The sequence below is a fragment of the Mirounga angustirostris genome, unplaced genomic scaffold, assembly GCF_029215605.1.
Source record: "Mirounga angustirostris isolate CCGP_5_RB_7025 unplaced genomic scaffold, mMirAng1.0.hap1 SCAF_17, whole genome shotgun sequence".
Classification (NCBI taxonomy): Eukaryota; Metazoa; Chordata; class Mammalia; order Carnivora; family Phocidae; genus Mirounga; species Mirounga angustirostris.
In genome coordinates, this window is record NW_026991725.1 from 44510285 (window position 1) to 44525233 (window position 14949).

A 14949-nucleotide genomic window follows, 5' to 3' on the forward strand; every position below is an offset into this window, starting at 1 on the left:
GGAGGGGCCTGGCGGCAGGGTGGCGGGGCGGGCCTGGGGGCGGAGAACCACCTACCGGGTCCGAGGAGACTGGAGGGCAACCTACCCCGGCCCCGGGCGATTCAAAGAGGCAACCGCGCCCCACCCCCGCCCCTCGCGAGCAGGCAGGGCCCACAGCCCTATATATAACTAGAGCCCCCCCCCGGAATCATATAAATTGAGAGGCTTTTTCTTATTTTTTATTTATTTTAATTTTAAATATTTTATTTATTTAGATGACAGAGACAGAGAGTACAGGTAGGCAGAGAGACAGGCAGAGGGAGAGGGAGAAGCAGGCTCCCCGCTGAGCAGCGAGCCCGATGCGGGGCTCGATCCCAGGACCCTGCGATCATGACCCGAGCCGAAGGCAGACGCTTAACCGATTGAGCCACCCAGGCTCCCCTTTTTCTTATTTTTAATTGATTGAAAAGATCAGCATTTAAAATAGTAACAATGTATTATAGGGTTTTTATTATATACAGAAGTAAAATGTACACAAAAATAGAAAAATGGATGGAAGTGAGGAAGTGGAAGTATGTAGAAGTATAGACCTACCCCATACCTCCACAGGACACAGCCCCCCCCAGGACACACAGGCTCCCCCCCACAAGACACACAGCCCCCCGCAGGACACACAGCTCCCCTCCCAGGACACACAGACCCCACAGGACATACAGCTCCCCCCAGGAGACACAGCTCCCCTCCCAGGACACACAGCCCCCCCCAGGACACACAGCTCTCCTCCCAGGACACACAGACCCCCCCCAGGACACACAGACCCCCCTCCCTGGACACACAGCCTCCTTCCCTGGACACACAGCCTCCCAGGTCACACAGACCCCAGAGGACACACAGGCCCCTCCCCACAGGACACACAGACCCCCCCTCCCTGGACACACAGCCTCCCAGGACACACAGCCCCCCCCACAGGACACACAGCCCCCCTCCCAGGACACATAGACCCTCCCCTTCCAGGACACAGGACACACAGCCTCCCTGGACATACAGCTCCCCCTCCTGGGACCCATAGACCATCCCCTCGAGGGACAAAGTCTGGACTTTCTGGCACAGAGCAGCTGGGCTGTGGTCCTACTCCAACACTGAGTGGCCATGGAGACAAGACTGCTGGCCCTAGGGTCCCCTACTCAGACAACCCTCTGGTCTCTCTCTCACTGTCCCCTGTCCTATTTTCCCCTTGCACCTGGACGTCCACAGTCCAGGCAGCACCCGTTCCTGCCCCTCCCATCCTCTCCTCCCATCTGTACCCTTGGGCTGCTGACCCACCCTACAAGGTGGCACCCTTTCTGCCCTGGGGCCCTGGGGTCCTGGGGTCCGAATTTACCCATGCATGCCCTGCTGGTAGAGTCGGCATAACTCAGTTTCCGTATGTGGGGGTATCTCAGGCTGGTGGCCCGTGGTTTGGGACAGGGGCCAGACACTGATCGCAGACTCACAGACCTGGGGCTCTTCACTGCAGCCCACAGACTCAGAAAGAACCCTGCTGCTGGAGAGCCTTGCCCCAGCAGTCCGGTTGTTACCTCTGCACACGGGCACCTGTGGTCACCAAAGCGGGCACTCAGGGAAATGAGAGACTCAGCCCTTCCTTTGATCTGGGGCCTCCCGCAGGTCCTATGTCACTCCAGGTCCTTCTGTGACAGACAGTAGTAGGCTGGGGGTGCTGCTGAGGGGGCTCCTCGCCACAGCCTCTGTATCTTAACCCCAGAAACTCAAAGCTGTACCACCCTCTGGAATGGGTCGAATGGTGACCCCCAGAGACATGCCCACACAGAACCTGTAACTGGGACCCTATTTGGAGAATCTTTGCTGGTGTAATTAAGGATCCTAAGATGAGATCACCCTGGATTTAGGGTGGACCGTGAATCCATGACGAGTGTCGTCCTTAGTGGAGAAGAGGAGGGGAGAAGACAGAGGGGATGGCCACTTGATGGGAAGGCTGAAACTGGTGCCACGCAGCTGCAAGCCAACACGTGCTGACAGCTGCAGTCACTCCCAGGTGCCGGAAGAGGCCTGGGAAGGCCCCCCAGCCCCCAGGCAGTGAGGACGTGGGTGTCCCTTCTTGGAGCTATCTATTTCTGGCAGCCCTAGGAAACCAGCACAGCCCGTCGGTAGCTCACATGTCTTTAGGCAGCAGATGGGAGAAGTGGCTCGAAATGAGTGCCGGGCTCCTCACTGACTCCCTCTCCTAGGTGGGAGGGGGCACGTTCTCACCTCCGGGGCGCAGACTGGGGTTTGAGCCAGGGATGGAGGGCATAGGCATTACGTGTGTTCCCTACTAAAGCCCAACTTTCTGTCTGTAAGAGGAAAATTACATCTAGGTGTTCACAATACAGGCCACAGAGAGAAATGCTTCACAGGGTCTCAGAATACCTTGTGTGTCTCCACTGGGGACCGCGTACTCTGCATGGTGTCTGTCTGTTATGGGTTCTCACTGCCAGCCCAGGACACAGCTCAGCCTCTGCTCGGGGAGTGCCGGCTCCTCATGCCAGGATAGGGAACTTCGTCGGGCACCTGCCAGCCTGCTTACATGAAGCCAGCCCGTTTCCCACCACTGACTCGCCTGCGCGCTGCCTGGCAGACCTGTCCTGCAGCCATCCTGCGCTGACTCTGCTCAGCCTCATCCAGTTCCTCTGTTTGGCCAACGGCATGAGAACACTCCCAGAAGAGGCCGGGGCCCTGAGGGGAAGGAAGACCTGAGAACACGTGCACCGCTGGGAGCCAACAGGGTAAGCACCAGGTGTCCCCCGCCTCGCCTGCCCCCCATCCCCAGCTGGGCGCCAGCCGCCCTCCTGGCTGGGACCTCCCGCATCCGGCCAATCCGATCCGCAACAGCTGGGACGCCTCCCCTGTTCTCCAAGCACTTGCTTTAAAGAGGTGGTTCTCCAGCAAAGGGCAGCAGCTCCCACCTCCGACACCTTGGCAGACCATGTTAGGGAGCCCTGTAATTGACACTTGTTTCCAGATTCAATATTTGCCTAGATAGTTCCTATCAAAGCTGTGAGTTCTCTGTCCAGGAGATTATTCTGCATTGCAGTAATTTTCACAGGGCAACTGAAGACATAATTGTACGTAATGTATTTTGAATCTAGATGCTTACAAAGAGAATTATAAACATCTGGGGCATAATCTGGCATTCCTGTTTACACTTTGGGTGGGTTTTGCCAGTGGGGAGGGCCATGGAAGAGACAGACAACGTGTGAGAGCAGTTTTTCTAGGGGTCAGTTTACATTTGATTATATTTTCAGTATATTTACCACCCAAACATGCATGCTTTACTTCATAATACGTTCCATATTTCGGTTTCTTTGTTTCTCTTTCCTAGGAATGCCACTTGGATTTGCTAAAGCACTTTCTACTGTGAAGTATAACTTCTTGTTGTGGAGTGTCCTGGGGCCAGCACAACACTGGGGTACTCAGCACGGCGGAGATTTGCCCTCTCACAGCTCTAGGGGCTCTGGGACTGGAGTCTGAGATCCAGGTGCAGGCGGGGCCCTGGGGGCTCCTTCCCGCCTCTGCCAGCTTCTGGGGGCTCCAGGTGTCCTTTGTCCCCCGGGAAGAACTCCAGGTCACAGAGGCTATATTCCTTCTAGAACATTAGTGGTAGTCTTAAGGAGTCCTTCAGTTGAAGATGGAACTGAATGGAAGGGAGGAGAGCCCTGTTTGGTCTGGTGTGACCTTGCCACCAGGGGACACGTTCCAGTGCCCCCCTGCTGTCCTTGGCCTTAGGGACCTGCAGCTTTGGTTCTCCAGAAGTCTGTTCTTCACAGGGGAGAAGAGGTGCTGCAGGGGCTCCCTTCAACTTAGACCTCTCCTCACATCCCTCCTGGTCACCCACGTAGGAAAGAGATGCCCCACCTGGGCCGGCCCCACATCGGTCACAGCAGGTCAGATGACACCCATCCTGGGCACCCTGGCTGTCCCTGCACTCATGGTCAGCAGGTCGACCCTTCTCTGCCATCCACTGCCGGACGGAGAAAAGGTGCTGTGGCCCCAGCAGGACATCCTCCCAGGCCGGCAGCCGCTGCAGAGGCGCTGTCCCCTAGCCCGCTCCCCTGTGGACATTTGTCCCCATCGTGCTCAGGGGGCTGTGCGACCTCAAGCCTGGCCCTAGGCCTTCAGCGGCCAGGGGTGGCCAGCCTCATTTCTCCTCTGGCCCTCCGAATAGAGATGTTGCTTCCGATTCTCAAGTCCCTTAAATTTCTAAAAATCTGTAAATAGTTAATAGAAACTGAGAACTGGGTGTTTTCCCATTGCTACTTACTTCTTAAAGATTCCTCACCGTAACCATCAGCTGCTGCCGAGAGAGAGGTCAGGCAGCTACAACCAGGAAGGTGAGACCCTGCCCCGGGGCCTTTTACACTGTTCTTGTGATCAGTGATAAGGGTCTGTCTGTCTGTCTGTCCGGGGTGCCTGACGAATCTGTGGGCACCCCAGGGGGAGTCAAGAGCCCCGTCTGCTGTTTTCCCGGACGGGCACACGTTCCGGGGTCTCTCTTTCATACTTCCACTTTCTGCCTCTGTGTTTCTTTCCAGGGAAGGGAGTCTCTATCAGCAGATGCCATGCTCAGGACAGGCAATGAAGCAAATGAAATAAAGGGCTATGTGAACACACGGAATCAGAAAGAACCAGCCAACAGTCCTACCAAGAAACAAGTATACATTTTATTGTCGAGAAACATTCTCTGAAACAACAGCGTCCGCTTCTTCCCTTACCGAAACGGCTCCGGATGATAATTTCCTCGCCGATCTGGATCTGACGTAACTATGTTGTGGCCGTTCGACAACTAGAGATATCTTTGGCATTTTCTTCCCTTTGCTTCGTAATTTGTGGGACATCGTGTACAAAAAATGTAGATTTACAGAAAAATATGCATATAAATCACTTATTAATCCCCAAACAGGGTAAATAACATAGCAAAAACTATCAAATTCGTCAGACCCGCCCTGCATAATCTCCCATTCTCCGCGTGCTCCGTAAACTAGCACTTCGACGTGAAGAGGAGGTTTACAAAAAGGCCCTCTTGTGAGGTCGAAGACTGATTTCTCTGTCCCGTTGCTCTCCAGAGTCCCCGGGGCCACGCTCACCACGCGCGCGTCGCGCTCTTATAAAAGGAGCCGTGGCAGGGAAAGGCCGCGTCAGCCAGAATCTCGCGCCATCCAGAGCTGAGCAGACGGCCGATCCCCCCTGGACAAACACACGTTTAAAACAAGAGCTTCATGCACATCCACGGAGAAACGTCAGTCAGGCTGGGTTTTCACTGCACGGAGCAGCTCCGTCACCGTGAGAGATCTCAGCGTGAGAGGCCGGCAGGTGCTTTCCGGGCCTGGAACGGGCTCCGCGTCCGTCCCGCGTCTGTCCCGCGGGCGACTGCTTGGCGTCTCTCCCGGAGGGGCCGGGGTCTGCGCTCGGACGCCGTCTTCAGGAGACTTTGCAGTTGTTCCTGGGGCAGCGCCTGGGCGGGCTCTGGGGCGGGCGGGTGGCCTTCACTTTGCGCAGACCGCTCCTCTTGTGGGTGGAGCTGGTGGTGAGGGAGTAGGAGCGGCCGTGCATCATCCTGGCGTTCAGGCCGCTGGCCATGGAGAAGGATTTGAGGTGGCTCCTCAAGGCCATGGGCAGCGGGAGCTTGTCCACCAGGTGCACGGGCGTGCAGGACACCACCACGCGGCAGCACAGGTCCTGCAGGCTCAGCACTTGGGAAGGAAAGGAACTGGGCTTAGTTCACGTTGTCCCGGACACACACCGACCACAGGGCAGCCCGCTCGCCTCCCCACCTTCCTTCCCCAGGACTTGGGCTGAGCACTCCACCCACTGTGCCCTTGCGTGGCCCTGGGAAGGGCCGGAGGTGGGCCACCCTGCTCTAGGTGCCTTGGACTGGAGACCCCTACCCCTGGGGCAGACCTGGAGGGGAGACGGTGGCCCGTGAGGTCCTCCTGCAGGCCTCACCTGACTGCAGTTTGGGGTGAGAGACCGAGGGTGTCAGGGATGATCTTCCCAACCACCACACCGCTGACATCGGAAGCACGTGTGACCAGCTCTATGGGGACATGCCCAAGAGTGTGCCTGAGAAGCAAGTGCTTCGGTCTCATCTACACTGTTCCTCGTGTGAGTCAGGCTCCCTGGGATGGGGCCCTGGGGGACCTGATGAGGGTGGCACTCGTGGGGCAGCCCCTGAGGGGTCAGGCCCGGGGGTCTCAGTAGAGAGCTCTCTCTGCGCAATGGCCCTCAGCTGGGGGTGGTTTTGACCCCCCGGGACACTTGTGGTTTCCACCCCGGGGGGGCAGGGGGCAGAGCACACTGAACGCCCCCCCAGAGCCAGCAGCCCTGTCGAAGCCGGCAGCGGTGCTGAGATGGAGAATCCCTAACTGAGAAGAATCCAGTCTGGCTCCCTGTGCCGCCCAGTTCAATGACTCTAGGTTTTGTCCTTTTGTTTTGTAACAGTCATATGCGGCCAGGTTCCTGCGAGGAAATCCGTGACAGGGACTGTCACCGTAAAGGACCCACAAAGTAGATGAAATCGGAGGACACAGGTCTTTGGACAGATTAACACCGAGGGATCTGAACAGTATCCCAACCTCAGGTTATAGGGTGCCCACTACGCTCGAGGTGCTTCTGTTTCTCAGGTTCCCCTCTTTGCAAAAAAAAAAAAAAAGAGTTGGAAGTGAATCATTCCTGACACGCTCTGTGCTTCCCAAAACCATGGGCTGAAACCTGGCCAGCCGGCCCTCAGGGGTCCTGCTCTGCGTGGGGAGGTGCCGCCCCCTTCCCACTGCACAAGCCTGTTTGCACCTGCCTCCACTTCTGCCCACACACTGACCTCAGAAATGCCTCTCGTGAACTTTCCGACAAGACTACTAATAGTGATTCCTCTCAGATTAAATGCATTTACTCTGAGGATGGACATGGCGGCTTGAGGCGGGTCCTGGGAGGCAGACCAGGGTCTGGGGGCTGTAGGACGGCCTGATTGGTGCCTACCCTTGCTCGGCCTCCAGAGCCGGTCCATCCCGTGTCGCAGCAGCACGGTCCTGGCCAGCTCCGTGAAGGACTCGGTGATGTTGAAGTTGCACAGAGGGCTGACCTCGAAGAAGGTGACGCCCAGGCGCTCCGCGTAGGCCTGCGCCTGCTCCGTGGGGACCTGCCGCTTGAAGGCCAGATGCAGGCGGTTTCCCACCAGGATTTTAGGGACGCCAGGGGCGTGCTGAAGGGTTAGAGAAAGGCAAGGGGGTTACTTGGCGAGCTTTTGTGGTTGCTCGCACCTTTGGTGTACAGGGTAAATCCTCCCCCAGTTCATGCCCACCCAGAACCTCAGAATGTGTCCTTATTGGAAATAGGACCTTTGCAGAATGTAATTAGTTAAGATGAGGTCACTGGGGTGGGCCCTCAATCCAGTCACTGGTGTCCTTGTAAGCAAAGGAGAGGACACAGAAGTCACAGGGGAAGAGCCACCTGCTGGGATAGGCAGGGACTGGAGTGATGGGTCTATAGGCCAAGGACCGCTGGCAGCCCCCTGAAGCTGGAGGAGGCAGGGAGGATCCTCCTCTAGAGCCTTTAGAGGGAGCCGACCCTGCTGACGCTAGATTTTGGACTTCTGGCCTCCAAACTGTGAGAGCATACATTCCTGCTGTTTACGGCCATGCGGTTCAGCAGGCTGCAGGAACCTGACACCGTGAGTGTGGTTCTGACCACTTCGTGTCCACGCTGGCAGTCGGGCGGCTCCGGGTGCCGGCGGACAGCAGCCCAAACACCACCCACCAACCCACTCCACACAGCAGGTGGTATGCGGCCCCGACCCCCGGGGCTGGGTGGGTCTCCAAGTTAGGGCCCCGTCCCGTTCTGGGAGGTGGCACAGCCTCGTGTTGCTGAGGCCTCGTGTCCTGGCCCACGTGCCCGACACCCCCACCCGCCCATGCGGACGGTGCCTGGCACACCATGTCGTACCTCGTCTATCTCCTTAATCCACCGGTCGATGCCATCAAAGGACCAGCGGTTTGCGATGTCATAGACCAGGATCACACCCTGGGGGGAGAGGCACCAGGCTTACCTTACGGGACAGAGGCGGACACAGCCCCGGACCGTGCTGGCCAGTGTGCAGGCTACTCCGTCACGGATGCACAACCAGCTAAATACCATTTTACTTACTTTAACAGAAAACATATTGTTTTGTTTATCTACCAAATGTCGTAGTTAAATAAGTATTTCTAATGACATCTCATGAGCTCATTAATCAGCCCTCAAGTGTCAAGGTGAGGTGGGGACTCGATCCCCCACATCCACAAGCGGCTCTAGGGACACGGGATGTGGAGAGCCTGCAGGGACCACCTCCGTCCTAAGAGTGGGCCCGCCCTCCCGGACAGAGCGCTCGACACACACGCAATCACGCGAGCAACGGTGCACACACATGGCCCTGCCGCATGCATATGTATGCACAAACACGCAGACACACATGCACACAGGCCCACGTGCATGCGGACATAACACACGCGTCCACACGCACACAGGCGCCCATCCCTGATGCTGAAGGCTTGCGAGCACCAGACATTCCTTGGCACACTTTCAGCCTCTTGCATCAATTCACATAGGAGCTTAACTGCCTTCTCCTCCAGGTATCCATTTAAGAACATTCCAAATGTTATTATTCAGTCAGTTAACTTCCTGGCTCAGGGGATGTTACCTGTGCGCCCCGAGAGTAGGAGCGGAATATGGTACAAAATCTTCCCTGCCCGGATGTATCCCTGGAAAAGATGATGGAGGCCATTGAGAAGAAATCCCTGCTTCTTCCTGACAACAGGGTTTGGAACTTGGGAGCCGTAGCAAACACATTTTACGACTGTCAGTCAGTGGCCATCCCACTACAGATACTTCCCTAAGTTTATCAAAACAGAACTGACCCAAGGGGTGCGGACACCTGGAATGACCAGAATGGAGCTCCCAGCGCCATAAATCAGGATAAAGAAAAACAACATTCCCATGGGATGGACTCCAGCAGCCTGTTCTCACGGCAGCGGCTCTGAGGACCGGTGGGTGCTGACTCCTGGCATCTCTTGTAAGGTCAACACACATCTGCGTGTGCGATGAACACGCCCCCACCACAGGGGATCCCCCACAGGGATGAGGGCGGGACTGCAGGTCCAACCGTGTCCTCGCTACAAACAGCGCAACTTCTCTCTTTTCTCCTCGTCACCTGCAGGTGGTGACCTGCCCCTGCTTTCTGAGTCCTAGACGAGCCACCACGAGGGAGGGCAGGGCCTGGGGTTCAGGAGAGCCAGAGGTGCTGACCGTGGCCCAAGACGGGGGAGGAGCTCCTCAGTGTCGAGGAGCAAATCGATGGAGAACTCGCAGCTCAGCCGCTACAGAGTTTCCACTTTGCCCGCGCCCGCAGATGGAAGTGGCTAGGAAGTTTGTGGGCAAGGAGACAGAGGAGGAGAGCAGCCCTGGGGCATGAATCACTAGCTTTCATGGGAGACTGGTGGCTATCATGAAGCGGGAACGTCCCTGGACGTGGGGTGCTGTGGATAACCCCAGGGTGTGGCAGGAGCAATGGAGGGGGTGGGCACATGACAGCATTCACGAGATGAAACACGCAATCAGGAGACTTGTCGCTGCCCAGAGGAGATGTGAGACAGCCTTCGGAGGCCAGGGCAAGCATGGGCTGAGAGTGGGGCCCTCGGATAGTCTCGGGGAGGGAGGGAGTCAGGACGAGATAAGCCCTGGGCCCTGCAGGCCTCAGGGCTGGGCAGAGGTTGCCGGGCAGAGCACACAGGAGTCTGAGGACAACTGGTGAGAACAGGATGCCCCACAGCAGTGCGCAGCCCAGAGGACACAGGCTGTTGGTGGGCCTTACCCACAACCTCAAACATCCTGGCGCGGGGGGCAGGCAGTGGGAAGGGACAGGGTGCTAAGGGGACATTGTGGAGAAAGGCTCCCTGCTGACTGCCCCTGGGAAGGGGCAGGTGGGGATGGCAGGAGGACAGGCTTCCAGTTAGGGGAGGCTCATGTGGCTTGGGGCTTAGGCATGTTTGGGCAGAGAAGAGGGCCATGCAGGTGGCCCAGGAGAAGTGATGACACAGAGGCCGGGGACAGTAGTCAGGTAAGTTGCATGGGGGCAGTCGAAGCAGGAAACCCCAATTCTCCCACTCCGCAGCCCCACCCGGAGCAGGAGGGGCAGAGGCAGGGGAGTGTGACCCGACCGCAGAGCCAGGGCTGCCAGCTGAGGCCATGAGAAAGAGACCTAGTCCAGACACCGGGCGAGGGCCTCTTGCTCCTGCCCTCCCACACCTGCCATGGGTCTGTCCCCATCCCACCCGTGGGCCCCTCCTGCTGCTGGGGAGGCAGAGGGTTTCAGTGGGGCCTGTTCTGGACACACCCCCAGGGACCCACAAAGGCCCCAGTGTTCCCTCCCATGGATGACGCCTCGGTGGCCCAGACAAGTGGATCTCCACCTCCTCTGGGGCAGCCCTGGGTCTGCTGGGGCCGGGGGGGGGGGGAGGGGTACTGGTACAGCCTCTCCTCCTGGGGCCGCGCGTCCTGCCTAGAGCCCGGGGTGGGCCCCGACTCACCAGAGCTGCAGCTTCACCCTCCGGCCGTCCAGCAGGATGGTGGTGGTCTTGTAGTCGATGCCTGTGGAAGGGTGCGGGCAGCTTAAGTGCTGCGGGCCTCACAGCTATGCTCAAGCAAACGGCACCAGAGAGGAGAACTCTCCTGGGGGGAGAAAGCACCTCTCACCAGGGCAGAGTCACAGTTTTTGAGGTGGGCAGACTGGACCTTGCTTTGGGTCTCCCTGGGTTTGCGCGGGCCCTGCCCACCAGCCCCACTGCTCACTCTGTGGGGCCTCCGACCTTCCTCTCCTCACTCGGCACCAGCTGCCTCGGCCTCCCGGCCGCCCCAAGGCCTGGGCTTCCCCGGCCACTGCCTGCCACCCGAGGGGCGGGCAGCAGCAGCCAGCGGACACGGACTTGGACTTTGGCCCTTGAACTGTTCGGCATCAGGCCCCCCGTTTGCAGGCAGCTCTGGGCAGCCCCATGTCCCACCCCCTCATCTCTGTGACCCTCCCTGCCGCCCCGCCTCCCGTCCTGGGACTGTTACACTGAAGCTGGAATCCCAGGCTAAAACACTGAGATCATTTCCCCAAATTATCACACTAAGAACGTAAAGTAAATGTGTCACATAAAAAATGAGATATGAAGCATTACCTCAACTAAGTAAAGAAAATACACCTGTGTATTTGTGAGTGTATGTGCGTGGTGGGGGGCAACAGTGAGGACCAGCCCTGCGTTACAACTGGAAATTTCTGGGTTGTGTTTACTTCGTTTACCCCAACCTTTCCCTATTTTAAGTTTCTTCAATGAGCATGCATTTTTTTCTAAAATAAAAAAAAAGCAATAAACATTTTTTAAAAAGAAAAATATTCCTCCCCATTCCACCAGAAACCAATTTTCTACTTCTTTGAGAAACCACTTCTGTGTTCACAGAGCAAGTCGCCCGTGAAAGACAGAGTTTCCATTAAGTGACAGAGAAAACAAGAAAGGAGTACTCCCTTCCAAAAAACAGATGCAACACAATTTATGATCACAAGGATCCAAACCGCTTAGTAACACCACACCACACCACCAGGCTCTATGGTGCTTGATTTATTTCATTTTTAGACTTACTCAGGAATGTCTCTCAAAGCATGCAAACCTCGAGAAGACCAGCCTTGAAAAGGTTCTGGGATGTGGCCAGACTTTCGATATCTTGACAAGGAAAGCTGGATTAAGAGTTACAAATCTAAAGTGGAATGTGCTTCCGAGGGGCAGACGGGAGAAGAGAGAGGAGCTCCTACATGGGGGCCTCACCCTGAGAAAGTCCTGGAATGGGTATGAAATCTTAGCAGCTCTCCACCAAAAGAAAAAGCCCCGCACCCAAGGCTCAGAAAGCAAGCTCCCCAAATGCAGTGCTAAAGAAGGTGCCATTTCCAAGTAGCTTGGCTATGCTCCCTTGGCGGATCTACAGTGCTTAGACTTAGCTACCCCCCACCCACGAAAGCCCCAAGGTAAAGAACGCCATATTCATAAACCCTCCTGTCTTTAAAGTAGGTTGAGGGCAATACAGTATGCATGGCAAAGGTGACAACAAATTTGCTTCTCGTTCTGAGGGCACGTTGCCCAAGGTTTTAGGGCAGAGCATAGATACTCTGGAAACTGCTTAGGTCAGTACATTCAGGCTCTGTGAAATTACTCTTTGGACTGACCAACCAAGGGCCTCTTCACAGTCCTTTAAAATCCCACGGAACTATCTGGAAGGCAACTTCAAATGCCTATATTCTTCCTTTTGCAGCAGTCAGCATTGGGCATATATGACGTGAGGCACACACACTAAAATAGAATATATATGTCTATAATAGAATATATATACACACATATATTAAATATAATATATAATAGAATGTATAATCACATAATAAGTAAGTAGAATATATACACATATAATTAAACATATATAAACACATAAAAACATATACAGAGAGCAACTTCAAAGTTAATTTTGGAAATACTTAATTTTTCCCTTGGAACACTAAAGGTTTTATGCCGTCTAGGTGAAGCAACAAATAAGTACACTTGGGAATCCATTTTTGAATCTAGAGAGAATGTGGGCTTTGGCATGTCTGTTTCCAGACAGTAAAAGAGAGCTCTCACCATTCACAGGCTGGACGGGTTTTTCATTTTTAACCTTTAGGAGATTAACTCACTAAATTGGGTTGGCTCCTTTGATTTACACAGTGTCCTCATGTACTTATTTTTTAGGTCCACAATAAAAAATAAGTTTTCATAAATTTAAAAGAATTTATTCCTCATGGTCTTTTTAAGCACCCCATAAGGGTTTTTTTGTTTTTTGTTTTAATTTAAGTAATCTCTACACCCAACATAGGGCTTGAACTCACCACGCTTAGATCAAGAATTGCATGCTTGGGCAACCCTCTTGGGTCCCCTCCCTCTTCGGGAGCTTTGTACTATTGCTCAATAAACTTTCCAAAAAAAAAAAAAGAATCGCATGTTCCACCAACTGAGCTGGCCAGGCACCCCAAGCACCTTATAAGTTTTTAAAACTATACTTGGATTTTGTTTTCATTAGTCATAGATATACACATGGTTTCATTTTAAGTCTATGACTTAATATGGAAAATGACAGGACCTGATCCACACCCCACCACAGTGTTGTGCACCCATTTTCATCTTTTCTGTATTTCTTCTGCTATGAATCTCCAAATTTGTAAACAACATACTTGTATTCCTACTTCCTGAATTTTCAGGTTTAGGCATTAATCAAATTCCCACTGTGGAAGGTGAAAATGTAGTTCTCTTTCATTGACATACTCCACATGCCTCTCTCTCTCCCTTACACACACACACACATGCACAGAGTATAGTCATTTGCCATTTTAGCTAGACCAATGTCCAATTTTACATCAATATGACCAAGTAAACACTACCCACAGCTGGAACATGTGGTATACTATATTTGTCCTTCACATACAACTTTTTGTTTTTACTGGAGTTAAAAATTGCCTTTTTGTTTATTTGCTTAGTTTTCTCTGCATTTATCATGAACATATCCCTAAAATCTCCTCCAGTTATCCAACCCTCTCCTTAGTACTTCCAAACATTCAGGTGTTTCACCTTCTTAGTGGCATCTTCCCAGAGCTTCTGTCCTACTCCCTTGCAGACTAGGAGTATGCTGTCTTCCTGGGCCCTCTCTTCTCCTACTGTGGAATCCCACATCTCCCCCTCTGTTGGTTTACATCCTTTTTCTTCCTGAGAAAAGGAGAGATAGTAGAAGATAGTAGAAGTAGAAGATAGTTTTTGAGACTTTGCATGTCTGTAATGTCTGTAGTCTGCACTCACTCTTCATTGAGAGTGGATGGGCACACAATTGACGTAGGAAATAATTTTTATTCAGAAATGTGCACGTCTACCTCCCAGAGTTCCTGTTGAGAAGTCAGATGTCAAACTGATTCTTGATCCTTTGAAATGCAATCTGGTCTTTCCTCTTGTAAGGCATGGAGGGTCTTTGCCTTGGCCTAGCACTCTGCAATCTCATGACTTGTTATGAGGCATTTTCACTGTTGTGCTGCCCACTTGACAGGCTCTTTCAGTCTGGAGATGTAAATCTTTCAATTCTGGGAAATGGTCTTTTTTTTTTTTTTAAAGATTTTATTTATTTATCTGACAGAGAGAGACACAGTGAGAGAGGGAACACAAGCAAGGGGAGTGGGAGAGGGAGAAGCAGGCTTCCCGCAGAGCAGGGAGCCTGATGCGGGGCTCGATCTCAGGACCCTGGGATCATGACCTGAGCTGAAGGCAGACGCTTAACGACTGAGCCACCCAGGCATCCCTCAATTCTGGGAGATGGTCTTGAATTATTCACTTTTTTCTTCCTGCTGGGGTTTTGTTACTAAGATGTTGGGCCTCCCAAACCTACTCCATGATTCTCTTATTTTCTCTAATTTTGCATCTCTTTTTCTCAATATTCTGGAAAATTGTCTCAACGTTATCTTTTATCCTTCTTTTGAAATTTTTATTTCTGCCATCACATTTTTAATTTCCAAGATCTTTATTGTTTTTGGATTGCTCTCTTTCTTTTTTAAAAAGATTTTATGTATTCGAGAGAAAGAGAGAGCATATGAGTGAGGAAGGAGAGGCAGAGGGAGAGGCAGAGGGAGAAGCAGACTTCCTGCTGAGCAGGGAGCCCAATGTGGGACTCCATCCCAGGACCCTGAGATCATGACCTGAACCGAAGGTAGACGCTCAACCATCTGAGCCACCCAGGCACCCCTGGTTTGCTCTCTTTTGAGGTTCTGCTTCTGGCCATGACTGCACAGCTCCTACTGAACCAGTCCTCCTGCAGATAACAACTCTCAATGATAGACAAAATGTAAAAACC

General features: G+C 53.6%; 2 protein-coding genes across 4 annotated transcripts in view; one reads left to right on the forward strand and one right to left on the reverse strand.

The window, feature by feature from the left end:
• Nucleotides 1-4706, forward strand: LOC129046226 (uncharacterized). 3 transcript variants are annotated; one of them, XM_064583211.1, is made up of 3 exons: nucleotides 1-2762; nucleotides 3359-4015; nucleotides 4569-4706. In XM_064583211.1, exon 1 carries the CDS (start codon nucleotides 528-530, stop codon nucleotides 1458-1460), a length of 933 nt encoding a protein of 310 aa, XP_064439281.1. In that variant the 5' UTR covers nucleotides 1-527; the 3' UTR covers nucleotides 1461-2762; nucleotides 3359-4015; nucleotides 4569-4706. The 3 variants fall into 3 exon arrangements, with proteins under 3 accessions (XP_064439281.1, XP_064439280.1, XP_064439282.1); XM_064583210.1 differs by having other exon boundaries at nucleotides 3359-4367; nucleotides 4569-4701; XM_064583212.1 differs by having other exon boundaries at nucleotides 3359-3920; nucleotides 4569-4700.
• The window catches only part of RAB40B (RAB40B, member RAS oncogene family), a 25574-nt gene continuing 15300 nt past the window's right edge, over nucleotides 4676-14949 (reverse strand). The window contains exons 2-6 of the mRNA XM_045888207.3: nucleotides 10590-10650; nucleotides 8705-8765; nucleotides 7972-8049; nucleotides 7009-7231; nucleotides 4676-5726 (exon numbers count right to left, since the gene is read on the reverse strand). Coding sequence (XP_045744163.1) covers nucleotides 5455-5726; nucleotides 7009-7231; nucleotides 7972-8049; nucleotides 8705-8765; nucleotides 10590-10650 — 695 coding nt within the window. The 3' untranslated portion in view covers nucleotides 4676-5454. The remainder of the gene's footprint in view (nucleotides 5727-7008; nucleotides 7232-7971; nucleotides 8050-8704; nucleotides 8766-10589; nucleotides 10651-14949) is intronic.